Consider the following 23,062-nt stretch of genomic DNA (forward strand, 5'->3'; position numbering starts at 1 on the left):
AAAACGGGAAAGGTTTATTCTGATTTCATGTCAGGTATTGAGAAAAACATGCATATGTGTCTTTTTATATAGTGTATGTAAACTTCTAGTTTCAACTGTACATACATTTTATTAATTTATAAACATAAAAGTAATCTAAAAAGACAGGGCAAAGATCTCCAAAAAGGGAGGGGAAAAACAGCATAAATATGTAAAAAAGACCAGGGATATAACGCCAATGATAAATACTATACGGTGTGCAATAACCAACGAAAAGAGCAGTAACCTACACAGAGGTTTAGGCTTGATGCACATGTTGTGGATTTGACTGTGGAATTTTCTGTGAAGATTCTGCATTTCTTGGCAGAAAACGCAGGTCAGAATCTGCGCTTTTTTGTGCTTTTATTTGCAGATTTGCTGCGGATTTCTTCCTTTTTTTTACCCCTGCGGATTTCCATTATGGAATGGGTGCAAAAACGCAGCAGATCATTGATGTACATTGTACTGTAAATCACTTGCGGATCTGCAGCATTTCTGTGCAGAAAAAACGCTGCTGATCCGCAGGATATCTGCAACATGTGCACATACCCTTATAATAGGAAAAGATCCTGAGGCACGCTAAAGACAGGTTAATAAATGGAAGAAGGTAAATGTACACAAGGAATTTCTATCCTCTTTCATAGGCTACCAAGGAGAGAAGCAGAGTGAAGAGCATGACATAACAGAGGTGCCATTGCCTGTTCTGGACACTTAGTGGTCATACATATGAGGGCTTCCCTTGGCATCACAATCCCACTAGAGTCCAATGACCTACTGCACATATACCAAACTTGCTAAACATAGCAAGGTTGTATCACCTGAAGTTAGAATGCGTGAGGAGACTGTTGGACAAGTGGTGCTCCCCTCACACCCAACAGGCGCCGTTTCGCCTCCCTCTTCTTCTGGGGGGGTGTCAGGTGCCTCGGGAACTTTCTCTATTATACACATGTCGATTATTGCACATTGTATAGTACGTTCCATTGGCTTTATATCTTGATAATCCCACTGGTCTTTTTTTTTTTTTTTTTTACACGTTTATGCTGTGTCTATTTCCCCTCCATTTTGTATTTTTATATTTATTGTTTTTAGGTTTATAAATAGTATGTTTTTATATTCGTTCTTGTTGAAATCTCTTCTTATCTAATGAGTAAGGCAAGATGCAATGTCCCACATGTTGTTTATGGACAGAAAAGTAATAGCCCAATATTGGATTTCGTATTACCGTACTATTATCGTACTGGTTATTACATTTGAAAAAGGTATTTATCAGAAATGGAATCGTATTTCTAAGTTTCAAAAATTTTGACCTCATGGATTGGTAGATCGGGTCTGGCATCAAGAGAACTACAGAGGTATTGCTTGGGTGTCTTCAGATCGCTAGAAATAGATGCTTATGTACTGGTCTTAAGAGCTATGGCAGGCTCTCCATGTTAAGTGTAGCTAGTTATGCGTACCTATAGTATGAACCAACAATTGGAAGGTTATTCTTCAGTGTAAAATTTTCCGTTTCTGTATTGTGATATTTACTACTGTACTTGACCTACTGTGGTGTACTCTATTGAGGGGAAGGGCTTGGGGATTGGGGTATGTGACACTGTTTGTAATGTTGTTACTTTTGAAAATCTTTAATAAAAAAAAATCTGATTTAAAAAAAAAATGCAAGCAAGGCTTGGATGCCATTGTTAAAAAATATAATTATACAGGTTAAGGGCACTAGATTCTGAGATGAGACTTTGATCCAAAGAACTAGTCTGATTGCTGTATGGGGAGTTGGGAAGGAATTTTCCCACAATGTGGGGTAATTCGTTTTTGCCTCATGGGGTTTTTGCCTTCCCACATTAGGCTATAGGTTGATCTCCAGGGACTTAAGTCTACCTTCAACCTTAAAAACTATGTTTGTACATGTCCCTTCTGCTTTGTAAAGTGCTATAAAACATATTGGCATTAAAGAAATACAAATTATTATTAAAATGAAACAGTTGACATATGCTGGGAGTTTCCTTGACCCATATTGCATATGTAGAGTGAAAGCAGTTACACTGAAAGTCTCCCGATTATCATTTCGCTGTTTTACTGGACTTCTGATGAATAATACTCTTTAGGGGTCCTACCCCTGTCAAGTCCTGTTAAAGTGAGAATTAGTATCTGACTGGACAAACAAGAGGCCGTTCGTATGCTAAACTACATTAGAAGAATTTGATTGGTTAGTGCACTCCTTGCAGCTTCACTTTTTACACTGATTCAATTACAAATGAAAGTTACTTGAAAATAGTAAAAGGAACACAAAACATGAAAATAGTTCCACAAGGTAAAATATCTTAAACCAATAGTGTAACAAATATTGGGGTGTAAAGACTAACAAAGAAATGTGAAGGAGAGAATGGCTAATGAAATCAATTATTAACCTTACATAAGCTAGCTCAGATGTGGCATGGCAAGATGGCGTCTGCATCCTGGAACAACGCCCTGGAAAAAATCCTCGGAATGTGAAGTAGATAACACCGAAGACTATATATGGAAGACCTAACATGGACCAATCACAGACATGATAGTTGCTCAGAAGTTGTGCGATGCCCTCTTTTTGCCTGTTACATGATCTTTTCTCTGTACTAATAAAAAAAACAGTTGTGTGCCAGCTTTCGCTGAGAGAGGAGCACATATCTGACTTCCGTGTCCGATGTAATTGCTCTATGCATGCACTTGGCTCATATTTATCAGGTCAGGGACAGGCAATCACCGAGATCTCATTTTAAGAGTTCACCCCCACACAAACACTTTACCATCATGTAATTTTAATAGGAAAATGGCAGTTTGCAGATATTTCGCCTTTCCATGGACTCTCTACAAAGTGGAATAATCTGCAATTGTAGATTTCAGAAGACATTGCCATATTTGTTCCTGGAGCTCTTCAAGATGTACTCTCATTGTAGCCAAATCGATGGGAAGGAATTGTCACATATTTCAGTTAAATAATGCTTGGTTCTGGGTCATCCATAAAAGTCCACCAAAAAATGCAGATTCTATGGTCAATGCCTTTGTGAACTGTATGTCTGGTAATTGTATAAAGAACACAAGTTATTATGTTGTGAAAAACCATGAAAGTAAAGGAGCTAACTGTACAAGACTGGAGTGACAAGCCAGGAGATAAGTGTGCAAACGGTATACATATCCTATACACAAGTTTCAGGATATTACAGATCACGTAGGGAGAACATGACTGCCCAGCTAGGGTTGTCACCGCAGCCGGGGAAATAGTCTGATAAAGAGTATCATGCTGATAAAGGTGCAGCAGACAAAGATGAGCATGAGCCATAAGAGCCAGTTGACCGATTTCTTTGCATGCTGCTCCAGACGGTCTGATTCAGTCTTCAGCTTCTCAAAGTTCTGGTCTGCCAGTTTCAAAGATTGGGTAAGTGTCTAGATGAATAGAGAGATACATAAAAGCAGTGCTTTTTACATTCCCATCTCCAAGTATGTGTCCAGGTTTACGCAAATGCAATATTTGCTGCCTGCAACAAGCATTTTACCTGGTTGTCCTGTTTGATGACATTCTGTGCTGCTAAGGTGTTATTCTTAAGATTCTGAGTAAGACGTAACATCTCCTCGGCCAACTTCTCCTGCATGTTGTGGTGATGCTGTAGCACTGCATCAAGCTCTGCCGAGGACTGTTTGTCATCTGAAATTGAACCCCTGCAAGAAGTAAACAATTCATTAATACTTTGACATGTTAACCTCTTGCTGCCAGACTTGTAACAAGCTTTTTTCTTTACTCATTGCTTTACTATCGCATTCCAGTGGATATATATTTTTTTAATTATTACTTTATTTAAGCAGCCATGGTTTCTGCACATGGCTGTACAGTTACGTCTGATGGATGGAGTTGTGCCTGTGCTATCTGCAGCATGAGCCAGCTGTTCTACGCAAATAAGGTCTTGCAGTGTGTGCTCAAACTGGGCATATTGGTGATCCCAGCACTTCAACCCCTCAAATGCCATTGTCAATAGTGACAGTGGCACCTGTTTAGTCTGTCAAAGAGAGATCGCTCTCTGTCAGCCCATTGGCTCCCCTACAATATGATCGTGGGCAGCTATGGTAACCTAAGACCTGACAATGGCCTCCACGTCTGCCATATCCTTCAGTTTATCAGATATCATCACTCCCATTGGAAGTGGGGTTTCATAAGCTGTCAGTGAAACACTGAGCAGTTAGATAATGCCCTGTACAACACACACTGCATGCATTATCAATGCAATCAGAGGATCAAAACCCCTAATAGGACTCAAATATGGTAAAAAGAAAATAATGTTAAGTGTTATGAAAAACAAAAAAATTAAGAAAATAACAGTTTTAATAATAAGTGATTTGATAAGAACAGCCCCATGCAAAAAACAACACATTTGGTATTAATGTTCGTAACAACCCATACTATAAACTATATTTTTCATCCCGTACAGTGAATATTGTTAAAAAAAAAAAAAAACGAAAAAAAAAAGTTTTGACTTTTTTTTTTTTTTGGTTCATGTTTGACTCCCATAGAGTTAATAAAACGTGATCAAGAAGTTACATCTAACACAGAATGGCATCAATGAAAACTACAACTGTCATTCAAAAAATAAGCCCTTATACCGCTCCATTGGCGGAATATTGTGAAACTTATGTCTCTAAGAATTTGGCGTCCAAAAATCAAGTGATTTATTTTTTTAATAATAATAATAATAATAATAATAATAACTAATAATAGTACAAAAGTAATACAACTTTATAAATCGCTACTGCCATATTTATACTGATCACGAAAACATCTTATTTATGGAGCAGTTAATAAAAAAAAATTTAAAATGCAAAAAAAAAGGTGGCAGATTTGTTTTATTTAGTAACCATGATGACATGCACTAATCATCGTTCAAAAGCTCTTATGGAGGAATTATACTGCACAATTATCATTTCCCGATAATTAGACATTGTTATATTTTCAAGGATATCCTGTTTTTAATGGTTCTTTTTTATCTGGATGATTCAATAAACGTTAATGCTTTTATCTATTTGTAGAAAATTAATTCCTTCAGGGTTTCTTCAAGTTTTTATTGGTACAGTTTTAGAGTACATTTGACTTTATCATTTGTTTTTTCTCCATTTTTACTCCTCCCATCAGTCCGAAGCAGTTTTTAATTAAAACTGTATCCTACCTAACCTGTGAATGTTAAAGGGGTTGTCCGGTCCAAACTGATGAGTCTGCAGTCACTGTCACCGCAATGCACTCTTGGGACCAGAGCGCGCGAGGAGAGTCGGTAACCGCGTCGCCTGGATCCGGGGCCAACGGAAGGTGACTATATAACTATTTTTTATCAGGGATATGATGCCCACATATAAATATATGCAATATACTGCGTGGGCTGCGCTATACACTGCGTGGGCTGCGCTATACACTGCGTGGGCTGCGCTATACACTGCGTGGGCTGCGCTATACACTGCGTGGGCTGCGCTATACACTGCGTGGGCTGCGCTATACACTGCGTGGGCTGTGTTATACACTACGTGGGCTGTGTTATACACTACGTGGGCTGTGTTATATACTGCGTGCGTGGGCTGTGTTATACACTACGTGGGCTGTGTTATATACTGCGTGCGTGGGCTGTTATACACTACGTGGGCTGTGTTATATACTGCGTGCGTGGGCTGTTATACACTACGTGGCTGTGTTATATGCTATGTGGGCTGTGCTATATACTACGTGGCTGTGCTATATACTCCGTGGGCTGTGCTATATACTACGTGGCTGTGCCATATACTACGTGGCTGTGCCATATACTACGTGGCTGTGCCATATACTACGTGGCTGTGCTATATACTACGTGGGCTGTTATATACTACATGCCGGCCGCAATCAGCGACAGGCACAGTCCTGTGTATTCAATGTATTATTCTAAAATCTTCATAAATAAACTACATACATATTCTAGAATACCTGATGCGTTAGAATCAGGCTACCACCTAGTCTTTATATAAGCTTGCTTTTTTTTCTCCAACTAGCCGTATAAGCTACAAATAGCAATCATTGAACAAAAGCACATTAAAAACGCAATTCCAAAATGCGCGTATTGTCAGCTGGGTTTTTCACGCCATGAGACGCAGAAATTTCTGCATCCAAATACTCAACGTGTGCACATACTCTTAACCCATTAACCCCCAAGGGTGGTTGGCTTGTTAATGACCGGGCCAATTTTTACAATTCTGACCACTGTCCCTTTATGAGGTTATATTGTAACTCTGGAACGCTTGCATGGATCCCGGTGATTCTGACATTGTTTTCTCGTGACATATTGTACTTCATGTTAGTGGTAACATTTCCATGACATTACTTGCGTTTATTTGTGAAAAAAACGGAAATTTGGCGAATATTTTGAAAATTTAGCTATTTTCCAACTTTGAATTTTCATGCCCTTAAATCACAGAGGATATGTCACACAAAATACTTAATAAGTAACATTTCCCACATGTCTACTTTACATCAGCACAATTTTGGGACCAAATTTTGTTTTTGTTAGGGAGTTATAAGGGTTAAAAGTCGACCAGCAATTTCTCATTTTTACAACACCATTTTTTTTTTTTAGGGACCACATCACATTTGAAGTCATTTTGAGGGGTCTATATGATAGAAAATACCCAAGTGTGACACCATTCTAAAAACTGCACCCCTCAAGGTGCTCAAAATCACAGTCAAGAAGTTTATTAACCCTTCAGGTGTTTCACAGGATTTTTGGAATGGTTTTTTTTTTGTTTTTTTTTTAAATGAACATTTAACTTTTTTCCCCAAAAAATTTACTTCAGATCCAATTTGTTTTATTTTACAACGGGTAACAGGAGAAAATGGACCCCAAAAGTTGTTGTTCAATTTGTCCTGAGTAAGCAGATACCCCATATGTGGGGGTAAACCACTGTTTGGGCGCATGGCAGAGCTCGGAAGGGAAGGAGCGCTGTTTAATTTTTCAATGCAAAATTGACTGGAATTCAGATAGGACGCCATGTTGCGTTTGGAGAGCCCCTGATGTGCCTAAACAGTGGAAACCCCCCACAATTGGCACCATATTGGAAACTAGACTCCCCAAGGAACTTATCTAGATGCGCTGTGAGAACTTTGAATCCCCAAGTGTTTCACTACAGTTTATAACGCAGAGACGTGAAAATAAAAAATCTTCTTTTCCCCACAAAAATGATATTTTAGCACCCAAATTTTTATTTTCCCAAGGGTATCAAGAGAAATTGGACCCCAAAAGTTGTTGTCCAATTTGTCCTGAGTACATTGATACCCCATATGTTGGGGTTAACCCCTGTTTGGGCGTACGGGAGAGCTTGGAAAGGAAGGAGCACGGTTTTACTTTTTCAACTCAGAATTGGCTGGAATTGAGATCGGACGCCATGTCGCATTTGGAGAGCCCCTAATGTGCCTAAACAGTGGAAACCCCCAATTCTAACTCCAACCATAACCCCAACCCTAACTCCAGCACACCCCTAACCCTTATCCCAACCCTAACTCGAACACACCCCTAACCCTAATCCCAACCCTAATTCCAACACACCCCTAACCCTAATCCCAACCCTAACATCAACACACCCCTAACCCCAATCCCAACCCTAACATCAACACACCCCTAACCCTAATCCCAACCCTAACCCAAACACACCCTAACCCTAATCCCAACCGTAAATGTAATCCAAACCCTAACTTTAGCCCCAACCCTAACTGTAGCCCTAACCCTAACGGGAAAATAGAAAAATACATTTTTTTAATTTTATTATTTTTCCCTAACTAGGGCGGTGATAAAAGGGGGTTTGATTTACTATTTACAGTGTCTTTTTATAGCGTGTTTTTATGTTTGGCAGCTGTCACACACAGACTTTTTATTGCAAAAAATAGTTTTTGCGTTACCACATTTTGAGAGCTATAATTTTTCCATATTTTGGTCCACAGAGTGACGTGTTTATTGGTACCATTTTTGGGCACATGACTTTTTTTGACCAATTCATGATTTTTTTTTTTTTTTTTGGGTTGCGCGTTTATACTGTTCCGCGTTTGGTAAAATTGATAAAGCAGTTGTATTCTTCGGGTCAGTATGATTACAGCAATACCTCATTTATATCATTTTTTTAGGTTTTGCCGCTTTTATACAATAAAAACTTTTATAGAAAAAATTTTTGCATCGCTTTATTCTGATAGCTATAACTTTTATTTTTTTCACTGATGATGCTGTATGGCGGCTCGTTTTTTGCGGGACAAGATGACGTTTTCAGCGGTATCAAGTTTATTTATATCCGTCTTTTTGATCGCGTGTTATTCCACTTTTTGTTTGGCGGTATGATGATAAAGCATTGTTTTTTGCCTTTTTTTTATTTTTACGGTGTTCACTGAAGGGGTTAACTAGTGGGACAGTTTTATGGGTCGGGTCGTTACAGATGCAGCGATACTAAATGTGTATTTTTATTATTTTTTTTTTTATTTACATAAAGAAATGTATTTATTGGAACAATATATACTTTTTTTTCTTTATTTAGATTTTTTTTTTTTTTTAACACGTTAATTTTTTTTTTTTTTTTTTTTACATTGTCCCAGGCTGGGACATCACTGTATAGTGTCAGATCGCTGATCTGACACTTTGAAAAGCACTGTGTCAGTTCAGCGATCTGACAGGCAGTGCAAGGAGGCTTGCCGGCGCCTGCTCTCATCAGGTGATTGCAAGCCACTTCCCTGCAGGACCCGGAAGGATCCCCGCGGCCATCTTGGATCCGGGGCCTGCAGGGAGGAGGACGAGGAGACGCTCGGAACAATGCAATCACATTGCGTTGTTCCGAGGGTCTCAGGGAAGCACGCAGGGAGCCCCCTCCTTGCGCGATGCTTCCATATGCCACCGGAATGCTGCGATCATGTTTGGTCCGTGACCGCTCCTGGCACATAGTGACGGATGTCAGCTGTAATAATCAGCTGACACCCAGCCGAGATCAGCCACGTTCCCCCCGTGAGTGCGGCTGATCGCCTATGACGTACTATCCCGTCCCTGGGAATTAAGTTCCAGGTCACCTTGACAGGATAGTACGTCAGATGGCAGAAAGGGGTTAAATAACACAGCTTTGTTTTTGATACTTCCTGGTATTTGGCTTTGACAACTTTATTTATATACTAAAGGTGCAGCTCACATACATTTTAATGTGTTTCCGCTGCAGAAACGCACTTAAAACACATGTGCGTTTTCTTAGGCTGGTTTCACACTTGCGTTTTGATCTGCAGAGTTTTTACCAAAAAAACCGCATGCGTTTTTTCCCCTATGTTTAACATTAAAAACGCATGCGTTTTTTTGTACGCGTTTTGCCGCGTTTAACGACGCATGCGTTTTTTGCTGCATGCGTTCTTTTGCAGAAATGCAACATGTAGTAATTTTCAGAGGCTTTTTTTTCCGCAAAAAAACGCATGCGTTCATTTGCGTTTGATTTGCGGCAAAAAATACATTGATGTCTATGGAAACGCATGCGTTTTTGCGTACATGCGTTTGCTTGCGTTTTAAACGCATGCGTTTTTATAGAAAAAAACAAGAATACACCCTGATAAGCCACCCCCCACCATCAGGGTGATAAAGGGATCCTACCCCTAACCCTAACCCTAGGGATCCAAACCCTAACCTTAACCCTACCCCGAACCCTAACCCTACCCTTAACCTTAACAATACGACAGTGAATACTCTCCGAGTTTATATTTTTAGTACTCTATAGCAATACCGTATATCTTGGGGTGTCCACATTGAACAAAGCTTTTTATTAGAAGAATGTCCTGGTCTCCAGGTCAACATAATAGCCAATCCCTATGGATCCCTAGGGTTAGGGTTAGGGTTTGGATCCCTAGGGTTAGGGTTAGGATCCCTAGGGTTAGGGTTAGGGTTAGGATCCCTAGGGTTAGGGTTAGGGTTTGGATCCCTAGGGTTAGGGTTAGGGTTTGGATCCCTTTATCACCTTGATGGTGGGGGGTGGCTTATCAGTGACCTGGTGACCAGGACATTCTTCTAATAAAAAGCTACCCCTAACCCTAGAGATCCAAACCCTAACCCTACCCCTAACCCTAGGGATCCTAACCCTAACCCTATCCCTAGCTAATTCTATTAATAGTGGGTTTTCTAGTTGATTTTGATGATTGGCAGCTGTCACACACTTCTCAGCATGCGTTTCAAAAACGCAAACGCAGGAAAAAACGCATGTAAACGCGTCAAAACGCCGCGTTTTTTTTACTGCATGCAAAAAGGCATGCGTCTAAAAAACACAGCGTTTGCACGCGTTTACATGCGTTTTTTCACCACCTGAGTTTTTTTTTACAAATGCTGCAGATCAAAACGCAAGTGTGAAACCAGCCTTAGAATGCAGAATTTCCGCACATAATGCAAGTCTATGGGGAAGTTTCCCACAGAGAACTCGGCGTACCCGCTACGGATTGCTGCAGATTTAAACACACACTGTAGGTGACTTTAAGCTTTGTTAAAAAGAAGAACAGATGGCAGGAGATTTCTATAAATCTCATCTACTATGCTGGAACTGTAAGATACTTTTTTCTACGCAGCATCAAAAACGCACCAAAAGCTCATTCTGGGAATGTAGCATTACAGAAGAAACACTGCCCTGATGTAAACAAAAAGGAAAAATACAAGCCTGTAAAGAAATGTTTTACCCATTGGGTGTTGGTGGTAGAATGGTAAGACTGCAGTTGTTGGTTAAAATATAGCAGCACGCCCTCATAAAAATGGCCACTACCGCTGTGTAAGAGCATACACTAATAAATACAACCAATTCTCAACCTCACCGAGTCTTGCTTCACTTTACCAATGAGTCAATGGTTTGTGAGGCTTATCTTCAAGGTTTTGCAATTTTTTTTTCAAGTAATAAGAGTTTACTTAACGCTATTGCCGTTACTTACTTCCTTTTTCTTGGATATACTTCCACCGAACCTAGCAAATATAAAAGATGCTTGAAATTACTTTAAATAAATTGCAGAATGTATTAACTAATCATAGACGATGGCCATTTTTCTAAATTGAAATATTACACTTACAATCAATTGCAATTGCAGCCTGAGAGGTTTACTTTTTACCATATGGGCTATAACCTTGAAATTCAATACCCTCATCCTGGCACCTTAACTTAGATCAAGAGGACCAGAGCCAAATCTGTACAGAGGATTCTGTAGAGAAGTTATGGTCTCTTCTATATTAATGTACAGAAAAATGTAATATACCTATGCATAATATCAGCTGTAAACAGATCGCCCATACAGTGCTGATCCAGATGATGTTTAGCTCAGATATTTAATACAAGGCAATGTGATTTAGGATTTACTGTATTTTTCGGACTATAAGACGCATCCCGAAAAATAAGCAGGGTAAGGTTATAAAAATAAATAGCCCAAGCTATGAACATCTCAGGGATCACTGTTCAATGCATTGTCCAAGGAAGGAGTATTGCTAAGCTAACTTACCATGAAATGGCCGTCCACCTAATCTGACATCCCAAGAAAGGGGAGCACTAATTAGAGAAACAGCCAAGAGGCCCACTGTCATTCTGTAGAGGCTGCAGAGACCCACAAGCTCATGTGGGAGAATGTGTCCACAGGACATCTATTAAGTGCAAAACACTACGTGTGTGGAAAACCAATACTGCACATCACCCTGAAAACAACATTCCCACCGTCAAATATGGTGATGGTAGTAGCGTCATGCCGTGGGGATGCTTTTTTTCAGCAGGGAAAGGGAAGATGGTCAAGGTTGATGGGAAGATGGATGAAGCTAAATGCATAGCAATCCTGTAGAAAAACCGGCCAGAGGCTGCAAAAGACTTGAGGCTGTAGTATAGGTTCACCTTCCAGTCACAGTTCAGACACAAATCCCATTGAGAATCTGTGGCAAGACTTCAAGCTGTTACAAACTTTCTCCATCCAATTAGTGAGCTAGAGCTAGTTGAAGGGGCAAAAATTTCAGCCTCTAGGTGTGCAAAGCTGGTAGAGACAGATCCCAAAAGACTTGTTGCAATAATTGCAGCAAAAGCTGGTCCTACAAAGTATTGACTAAGGGGGCTGAATAGAAATGCACGTTACTATTTTCAGATTTACATTTTTTTAAAATATTTTCAGATTTACATTTTTTTAAATATTTTCAGATTTACATTTTTTAAAAATTTAGAGAACCATGCATCAATTCCTTTGCACTTCATAAAACTTGCCACTTTGTGTTGGTATGTCACATAAAATCCCAATAAAATACACTTAAAAGCATTATTAAAACTTAACCTTTTCTCTATTTGCACTCCCACTGCCATCAGTCACAGGTGATGTTAAGTAGTTAGCTGGTCCATTCCTGCCCCATAAATTGTAGGCTTTTTTGCCCAGGAGAGGCGACATATCAAGACAGGGACCCAACTTTTGAAGGACGCCTTGACAAGGCTGTTGGGCTCACATATATCGGCCAATCTATGCACTGAGTACGTTCTTTTTTACTATATTTTGTATAATTTTGTAGATGAATATTTCATATATACATTATGTAGCGCTTTTTTTCCCCCATTTTCTATGGCAGTAATGAAGTTTCAATGTTCTCTAGAGTAATCATTCTTAGCAAATCATGGTGCAACCTTTATCGTCGCCACATCAAGTTATATGCTTTTTTTGGTTGCCAACTGCTCAGACTAGCTTGGATGTGCTGGACCTCTCTCATATATAACTATAATATAATGCTGGGAGCATCACTCTGTCCCACCACTTTATAGACGGCGCAAGCGCCTGCACAGACGCTCCCAGCGTTACATTATAGCCACAGAGTTCGTTAAAGAAAAATGGCGCCGGAAAGCGCCGACTGCCCTGGTACCGATTTCGGCGTCACGATAACTCCCCCCAATTCCGCTGCACAAATTTCCCCCTGCTCCTGGAATCAATGTCCTCCTGCAGAGACACTGCAGTGTGTCTTCAAGAAAATGGCACCGGAAAGCGCGGACTGCGCAGGTGCCGATTTTTGCGTCACGATCCCGCCCTCTCATGACGTTGCGGCAATCAGCGCCTGTGCAGTCTGCGCTTACCGGTGACGCATAAGCATAAGCACTGAACAGATACCGCGATCTCCGACGGAGAACCAGGGACGTGCCAGGAGGGCGAGTATATGCTATATTCACCTGTCCCGGTTCCACCGCTGCGCGCCGGTCTGTCTTCCGTGTCTTCTGCCTGTGACGTTCAGGTCAGAGGGCGCGATGACGTGAATAGTGCGCGCCTGAACAGTCACAGCCACATGACCCGGAAAACAGAGCGCAGCGCAGGGGTGGAACGGGGAAAGGTGAATATAGCAAGTGCCGGGGGCCTGAGCCAGCGGTGACTCTGGCACCTGACCCCCATAGCGCGCCGGTACCCCTGCCTGCTCTGGCCCCCGGCGCCCAGCGACAAGAGGTGAGTATGTCATTTTTTTTTTTTAAATCGCAGCAGCGTACTGGGCATATAATACTATGGAGCAACTTATGGGGCCATCAACTTTTTATGGAGCATCTTATGGGGCCATCAACCTTTATGGAGCATCTTATGGGGCCATCAACCTTTATGGAGCATCTTATGGGGCCATCAACCTTTATGGAGCATCTTATGGGGCCATCAACCTTTATGGAGCAGCGTACGGGGCATATGGATGGGAGCAGCACATGACAGGATGGGGGCGCAGGATGGGAGCAGCACATGACAGGATGGGGCGCAGGATGGGAGCAGCACAATGACAGGATGGGGGCGCAGGATGGGAGCAGCACATGACAGGATGGGGGCGCAGGATGGGAGCACCACATGACAGGATGGGAGCACAGGATGGGAGCACCACATGACAGGATGGGGTCGCAGGATGGGAGCACCACATGACAGGATGGGGGCGCAGGATGGGAGCACCACGACAGGATGGGGGCGCAGGATGGGAGCACCATGACAGGATGGTGAGCAGGATGGAGCACCACATGACAGGATGGGGACGCAGGATGGGAACACATGACAGGATTAGGGCTCAGAAAGAGAGTAGCACATGACAACATGGCGCACAAAACAGGATGGGGGAGCAAGATGGTAGCAGCACAAGACAAGATTAGGGCGCAGGATGGAGACCATAATATACCAATATAAATGCTCGCCACCCGGGCGTAGAACGGGTTTAATAGCTAGTGTGTGTGGGCACACATGAATTGGCCAATTTATGCGCTAAGAATCTTCAATTCATCTATTACTGTAAGTTTTATGAAAAAATTTTTTTTTTTTTAAATTTGTGAAAAAATATTTTTGAGAAATAAGATTCATATTGGATATTTGTCTGTGTTTTCACATGGCCTAGATTCATGTACATGTGCTGCTGTGTTCTTTTTATCTATATTATACAGTTTGCAGCATGCATTAGGAGTGCTGGTTGTATATATATCCCCACAAGAAAATTGCAGTGATTAAAAAATAAAAGACAACTTACCGTTTGACGGTGATGTAGTCTGCAAGGGAGAAAAAAAAAAAGAATCAGAAAATTGCCTAAAAAATGTCAATTCTACAAGGACAGAAAAAAAAAAAAAGTGGAAAAAACATGAATATATTTATATAAGGGATAATATATAAGGGATAATATATCAATCCTTTTCAGATTTATGCACATTAGATAGCTGTCGGTCGAGGGATGCTTCGCCTGATCGTTTGGTTAACAGTCACCTTGGTCATCTCTCCAAAACACAGGAGTGCGCCATCGGTCAAACTCGCATGCATTCCCTTTGAGAAAGCTACCGAGAGAGATGCTTGACGGTGGATTATCTCCGGGACAAAGAAAAAATTGTCCGTCTGAAATTGGACATGTCCAATTGACATCTCCTCCGTCAATCAGTAGACTGATACGCCATACACATTAGTGTAGGCTAATATTAATATTATGTGTATGAAACGGTTTACTTACAGCAGTACGTCTGTCATATTCTTCTACTAACCTGTAATTGCTGTGAGATCTATTTGGATTTGCTACGGTTTGTTCACACAGACATTTTACCACCATGTTTGATGAAAAAATGTCCTTGTGCAAACCAATATGCAGGAGTGATATAAAAATCCTCAGTATGTCAGTTCTATGGATTTACAGCATACATGTAACCCCTTGCAGTGCATAGTGTGAAATCTGCATGTAATACATATAGATTTTACTGGGGATCAGTGACAGAATCTTCAAAGGGTCTTCCACCACATATGGACGTACCCATAGCCTTGTATTTCAAAAGGCACATCTATGTGAATGAGTATTAGCGATTGATCTACCATATTGCGGGGTGACTTTAAAGGTCTCTCGCAGTAGGTTACACAGCACAAGACAACTAGTCCTGTAGTGATATCCTGCTGATAAAACACGGATAGGATTGAAACAACAGCACAAAGCATAATAAGTGAAACATCACTGGAATCAGGATCTCAGCCTCTACACCATGCTGTTCTCATATTACATAGCAGAAACCGGCTGATCGATTTCCTTTAAAAAGAGAAAAAAAAAAAAAAGTGTCAAAAATCTATATTTGTGATATTATTGGTTGGTATGGGCAACAAGATTTTTCTTTTATTTTTTTCACAAGGCCCAATGTGCTTTTTCTAGAATTATAAACTTTTTCAGATGCTGCACATATTGTGGGAAGTCTACAAGCATTGCCAAGGCAAGAACAACAAGACCTTGCCTGCTGTTCAAGGCTGTATAGCAGTAGTGTTACAAAAATGTGTTTAGTCATGGGAAAAGAGACTTTTCAATTAATTTCTGTTAGCAAACAACAGCTATCTTGACCTTGATTACTCAGAGAACGACGACGTGGAATCATTCTCAAAACAACTATCTTATTATTGGTTTCCTGAGACTAAATAAAATGATGCAATGCTGTGCACACATGAGATAAGGCATGTATCAAAATAGTCGCTGTAAATAGGAACCGAGGAGAAAAATAGGAGTTTTTTATTTTTATTTTTTCAATAAAATGGTGGTGCGTCTTATTGCTTACATAGGGTGGTGACTGCGGTGAAGCGGGGTCCAGGGTCGCAGGAGTGGAGCGTTGCTACAGGCTGCAGACTGGGATAAGGGGGTGTTCAGGTGTGCGGCGCACCACTGCGGGGGCTCTGTCTACATTTTGTGACAGCCCAGATTCCCCGCACTTACATGGTTTACTATGTGGTGGACTCCGGGAAAATGGCTGCTGAGGGTGGCACATGCGCAGATGGAGATCTTGGCGCTGAAATCTCACCTTCCGAGATCTGGGTGCAGAGATCTCCATCTGCGCATGCGCCGCCCACGGCAGCCATTTTCCCCAAGTCCACCACATAGTAAACCATGTAAGTGCGGGGGCTCTGGGCTGCCACAAAATGTCGACAGAGCCCCCGCACCACCGAACACCCCCTCATCCCAGCCTGCAGCAACGCTCCACTTTTGCCTCCTCCAGCAGCGACTCTGGAACCCTGCTCCACCGTGGCCGGTAAGGTATATCCGCATTATAAGACGCATCCACATTTTCCCCAAAAAATTTTGGGGAAAAAAAAGTGCGTCTTAGAATCCGAAAAATACAATATATGTTGATGAATGACTGGGGGGAAGGGAATATTTAACTCTTGGAATGAGGTGTGAAAAAACCCCATAGTCCTAAGGTCCTAAAATGGGACACCTTTAAGGGGTAAACAAAGTTGTACTTCAATACTTTAAAAATGTGGTGCATATTGTCACAGCTTTGTGATTTACCCCCACAACACAGAAGGGAATAGTAGGACTGCTGCCATGGAATAAGATGTGAAATAATAATGGAGGTAAACATACACCCATTTACTATGCCAACGTGCTGCGAATGAAGCGCCTTGGCACTTGGCGTCTGTGCAGACTAAGGCCAAGCTTGCAAAATGTGACTGCAGGTGAACATGCTAATCTAATGAGTCTGTGTTCATAGTGCTAAGTTGATGAAGTAAAAAGACATCACACCAAGACATGAGATTAGAGCGAGATTATCCAGATGGATGGCACAGCACACACAGGTAATTATAGGTGTTGCGGGCTAAACACTCTGTATTGCTGCTGCGTGCTTACAAGACGCTTCCTGTGATCAGCCATTGCCATTAGCCTCCCAGCACTTACCTTTTCCAACAGCTCGTTCCTCATCTCCCCAGTGTAACGTGCTTGAGTCTGAAGATGGACAGTCTTGGTCACTGGTGTACGCTCCTTGCTGATTGTAGGTGTGCGCCCCGGAGCAAGAAACTGATTAGCCAAGGCTTTTTCAGTAGGTGAGGACTGCAGACAAATGACAGCAGCTAAGTGAGGCCTAAATCTAATAAAACAGTGCACAATGTATTTCTTCTAATAGTTTAGAGAATATGCTGTAGACATTGAAAACCCACCTCTAGGTAATGCTTGTATGCAGTTTTAAAAGAACAGCAGCAGAGACACAAAGACTCATCTGCATCTTCATGTCTCTGCTGCTAGGAACAGATTACACTTGACAGCAGGCACTAGACAGAAAGGTAGACAAGGAAGACACTGGAAAACTAATCTGGGTAAATAAAGAACTATGCAATTTCTTTTAGTTACGGCACTGCCTATTAGAAAAGCCCAAGGCCTCGATTCATCAGGACTGGTGATTTGTAGGCCAGTCAAGATGAAGAGTACGCCAGGTATGGTGAAAGATGAATGAAAAGGTGTGTTCCTCCTAATGAATTTGGTGCATGTGAAAGCAGCCGTGCACTGACGTAAGAAACATACTCCAGTCAGCAACGTGAGTACACTTCTGTCTTAATTTACACCACTTTTGTAGCATAAAAAATGATGCCCCCTCGAAGCTCTACCCACTTTCCAAACAGTTGGTGGTGCTGGCCACAACTGGCATTAAAATGCTTAGAGATTTTTGCAACATTTCAACCCATTTTACTCCAGAATCTTGGAAAAAACTAGTAAATTGGGGCCCAGGTATTTTGAAAAGACAGTAAACACTTAACATTCTGAACTACAAAAAAAAATAACCTGAAGTAACACTGTTAAATACATTTGTTTTTTTATGATTAAGTGAAAGTTTTCACTAGGAGCATGAACACCTTATATGACACTGACCAATTATAAGCAGGAAGCAAAACTCAAAGGAAAGAATAACTTGTCCCCACAATAGCTTAGAGCAAGTTTCTCAGTGTTTGAGATGTAATGAAGCAGCTCTGATCTCCAGGTCTAACCTCCTGCGTGAGCTAGTTTGGGAGAAGGGGCAGTACAGCAGTACTGACAGTGTTATTAAAGGAAGAGAATTGATAGCAGGGTTTGTATTGTGACACAGTTGAACTCAGCTGTCCTGCCCCTTCACCCACACTGACTTATACATGAGGATAGACCAGGAGATCAGAGCTGTATCCTTACATCTCACACTCTATATAGCTTGCTCTAAGCTATTGTGGGAGTGTTGTTGCCTGCTTAGGATTGGTCAGTATCATACAGGGAGAAGAAGTACACACCCCACCCCATTGAACTATCAGATAAAACTCACATGGGACTTAGGGTACCGTCACACACAGTGCAATTTTGATCGCTACAACGGCACGATTCGTGACGTTCCAGCGATGCATTTACGATATCGCTGTGTCTGACACGCTACTGCGATCCGGATCCCCGCTGAGAATCGTACGTCGTAGCAGATCGTTTGAAACTTTCTTTCGTCGTCTAGTGTCCTGCTGTGGCGGCATGATTGCATTGTGTGACACAGGTTGTATACGATGTGCGCACAGTAACCAACGGCTTCTACATCGCAAATACGTCATGAAATTATCGCTCCAGCGCCGTGTATTGCAACGTGTGACCGCAGTATACGACGCTGGAGCGATACTTATACGACGCTGCAACGTCACGAATCGTGCCGTCGTAGCGATGAAAATGGCACTGTGTGACGGTACCCTTACAGAAAATGAACTCATTAGGTGCCCAATACTTTGATTGCTATTATCTCTACAACATAGAGGTGAAATAAAAAAACAGCCACCATTACATCATGTTCCCAGTTCAACATAAAAATCTGGTGAAACGTTAGATTAGTTGTTTCATCTTAGAGAATCTGTACTGTTAACCATGTGTAAACTTTACTGCAAGTGAACTGAGTACTGCAAGTGCACTTGTGGTCAACAGCTTACTTTCAGTGCTCCCCATCACAGATAACAGCCTCGTTCTATGCTGCCAATCAATCACTTGAGCTTGGTGTGAATAACGGAAGATGAGCCATGGAATGAAAGTGCACTTACAGTCTTATTTACAGATGGATATAAATATGGATTTCTCTGCAATTAAGCAAAGGATCGAGATAATATAAGTGTTGTTGAACACTGGCTTATACATTACAGCATGTGTCTGACCCTTGAAGTGCTACAGAAAGTTTCCCTTTATAGTTTTCCAAATTTGAGATCAGAAGTACATTTCACATCAGATATTGATAAATTACATATCATTTTACTAACAAGCCCCCAGTACTGAAACTGCTCCTCTAGGTTAACAAAGGAATATGAAGAAGCATTCCATTACAAACACAATGCAACACAAAATTATTCATTGTACTAACATATATTGTATTTTTCCATAAAGATACATAATCTGTTAATAATTGTTGCTATCTTCTCATCTTCAAATGCTTTAACCAGACATTCTTCATGCCTGGCTTAGTATGTCACAACTTTATCTTTAAAGCCATCTAATTCATTAACTTATCCTGAAATTAAAAGTTAACAACAAGGTAAAAACAATGATACCTGGGCAAAACTTTATAAACACAGACTAAAGGCCCCCCATACACATTAAACAGGCTGACCATTTTAGTGAGACTAGTTAATCACTTAATGTGTATGGTGACCTCTGACAGATATTGCCAGGGGAGAGTTGGTAAAAGTTGCCGGGAGAGATAAAGATCAAGCAGATTGAATTGAAATTCCGAGTACTATTCTTTTATTCTTCTGGGATGTAAATCACAGCCACAGATTCACTCTCCCCGCTGAGCCAACCTGAACATTGGTGCACGTTTAGGCAGAGAGAACCAAAAATAATTGGAGTACATGTCCATAAATTGTATCAAATTTTATTAAGTTACATAGATAACAAAAACACATGTATCAAAACCTTTTAAGACATATATAGAAAATGTCAGGTGAGTTAGGTAGCACAGACCAAACGAACGGTGCTGTCCATCACCGACGCCATATTATACAACAATCAAATGCAATATGCAAGAATTAAGTAGTAAAATTGGCACAGAGTCAGGGAGAAAGTAGGGTCGTCTAAAGGAACGCAGTATAGCCCTGTACACAGGCTAATACCTCAGTAACTATATTTCCACACCCATCCCCGTGCTCTTACCACAATGCTGGCGTCAGACCTGGACGATGAAGGCACTTATATTGTGGTAATATATTTACCCCTTCAGCCATAATTAATGTGTGTATTGACATTTTTCTTGTGTGTGTTTTATATTATTGATTTTTTCGAGCACTATTGTATGATAACAAGGTATATTGCCATTTTGTATTCACAGCTCACTGGCTGCATTGTTTTGTTTTTAGTGTTCGTTTCTATAAAATTCATCACGGTGGCACGATCTGCCTTATATGGTGGTGTGTTTTTATGCAGCCACTGATTAGATTTGGTTTTCTTAATAATTGCTGCATTGGCTTTTTAATGTATACACATTTTAACATTTTTCATATACTATATTATACACGTGTCTCTTTTTTTCTTTCTTCCTTTCTGATTAACAATGTTTTGCTCTAGCAATAATGGCGGCGATTTTTTAGTCCGGGGTTGATTATTAGTATTAAGATGTCCATTGATATTTTACCTTGTTTGTCCCCTTTGTTTTTTCTTTTCCGTTTTGCAGGCCCATTTGGGAATATGTGTGATCGTTAATGGTGTCCTGATAGATATGTCTATTTCAGCCGGGTCCACTGTGCGCATGCCCGTCGTCGTTCTGGTCCCGGGGCACTGTGGGCGGCGCCGTGTGATGACGCCTGCGGTTCAGTGACGTCATCGCGACGGTGCTCTGAACCGCGGCGCCATCTTGGAGGCCGTTCGCCGTGCGGTTCCCGGCCGGGCGATGATTGAACATGCGCCGCTACAGGTGGACCGGTATCTGTAGATTGGGGTGATGATAAATAGCAGCACCAGACACCTGACAGCACCGCCCCCTGACGAAGCTGACGCGAAACGCGCGTTGGGGCAACGGTGCTGTCCAGGTCTGACGCCAGCATTGTGGTAAGAGCACGGGGATGGGTGTGGAAATATAGTTACTGAGGTATTAGCCTGTGTACAGGGCTATACTGCGTTCCTTTAGACGACCCTACTTTCTCCCTGACTCTGTGCCAATTTTACTACTTAATTCTTGCATATTGCATTTGATTGTTGTATAATATGGCGTCGGTGATGGACAGCACCATTAGTTTGGTCTGTGCTACCTAACTCACCTGACATTTTCTATATATGTCTTAAAAGGTTTTGATACATGTGTTTTTGTTATCTATGTAACTTAATAAAATTTGATACAATTTATGGACATGTACTCCAATTATTTTTGGTTCTCTTTGTAGTAGGAGTGTCCTTTATCAATTATTCGTGTCCCCCATATCTTGAGGCTCCCCCACTGGGGTTGTGAGCATGTGGAGGGACAGTGGATGGTTATTTTTCTTCTTGGGTTTGTTTTATTACGTTTAGGCAGAGACCTGTCAATCACTGGCAGCGAGTGGGAAGAAGCTGCCAGGTACCCGCCTGGCTGACTAGTCTGCGGTGCTGCTCGGTCCCTGGCGGGTAATAAAAGAATGTTTTTCTATGACACGCAGCAGCCGTTAAAAGTAAAATATATCTGGCCAAGATCACACAGCCAGTGACGGATGCATGCAGCCCATGGATTGGGCAGCATGTATCAGGTTCTTTAATAAAAGCTTACGCTGCACAACATAATGAAAAATAAGCAGATTTAAATTCAGGAATGAACTATAGAACAAAGGATCACATCTACTGTGAGAACAGGAAATCTTGAAATATACAGGAAGCAACTTCCCCAGACATTTATGCAAAAATCAAAGCTTCATTAAATACAGGAGTGAATAAGGTTCACACATTGTGAAATGGGAATATATTGTCAATGTTGAAATACTCCATACTGAAAATAACTTCTACCTAAAAATGTGGGCTTTTTCACAATTCCATCTACATTTACAGTGAATATGGACAAATTTTAAGATATTTAACCCCTTAATGACAGCCAATACGTCTTTTAACTGACCTGAGATATAAGAGAATAGCCTCCCCATACAGGTGACAATCCAGCAGCTGTCAGCTGTACACTGTAGCTGACAACTTGCTGCATCAGCCACGATCAGTGTTTGCACCATCCATATCTATTTAACCCCTTAGATGCTGCTGTCAATAGTGACTACATCATTATAAATGGTTAACAGAGTGTGGGGGCTTCCTCTTTATCCAAATTGGTGCCCTCAGATCATGATTTTGTGGTCCTGATGTTTGTCATGGCAATTCACGACCAAATAGTGGCCTAAGAATCTAATGGCTGTTGTAACCTGTTCAGAAGTTAGGGACATTTAGGTGATAAAAATACACATTTTCATTTCTGTCATGCCACTTTGCATTAATTCCTGTAAAGCACCTGAAGAGTTAATAAACTACCTGACTGCAATTTTCAATACGTCACGGGGTGCTGATTTAAAAATGGTATCACATTTGGGGGTTTCCCAATATATGAGACCCCTAAAGTCACTTCAAACATGGATAAGTCTCTAAAAAAATAAATTTTGTAAATTTCCTTGAAAAAATGAAAAATTGCTGCTACATTTTTAATCCTCCTAAAATGCTAGCAAAATAAAATAACATTTTACAAATGGTGCTGATGTAAAGCTGACATGAGGGAAATTTTATTTATTAATGGTTTGCTGTAGTATGGCCATCTGGATTAAAGGAATAATCATTCAAATTTTGGAAATTGCAAATTTTTTAACATTTTT

General features: G+C 41.1%; 1 protein-coding gene across 2 annotated transcripts in view; it reads right to left on the reverse strand.

The window, feature by feature from the left end:
- Window positions 1-1,047: 1,047 nt before the first annotated feature.
- The window catches only part of USE1 (unconventional SNARE in the ER 1), a 77,945-nt gene continuing 55,930 nt past the window's right edge, over window positions 1,048-23,062 (reverse strand). The window contains exons 4-8 of one of the 2 annotated variants that reach the window (XM_077270523.1): window positions 17,175-17,327; window positions 14,517-14,535; window positions 10,967-10,997; window positions 3,546-3,708; window positions 1,048-3,435 (exon numbers count right to left, since the gene is read on the reverse strand). In XM_077270523.1, coding sequence (XP_077126638.1) covers window positions 3,253-3,435; window positions 3,546-3,708; window positions 10,967-10,997; window positions 14,517-14,535; window positions 17,175-17,327 — 549 coding nt within the window. In that variant the 3' untranslated portion in view covers window positions 1,048-3,252. The remainder of the gene's footprint in view (window positions 3,436-3,545; window positions 3,709-10,966; window positions 10,998-14,516; window positions 14,536-17,174; window positions 17,328-23,062) is intronic. The other variant, XM_077270532.1, reaches the window with a different exon arrangement.

Source organism: Ranitomeya variabilis, chromosome 1 (assembly GCF_051348905.1).
Source record: "Ranitomeya variabilis isolate aRanVar5 chromosome 1, aRanVar5.hap1, whole genome shotgun sequence".
Lineage (NCBI taxonomy): Eukaryota > Metazoa > Chordata > Amphibia > Anura > Dendrobatidae > Ranitomeya > Ranitomeya variabilis.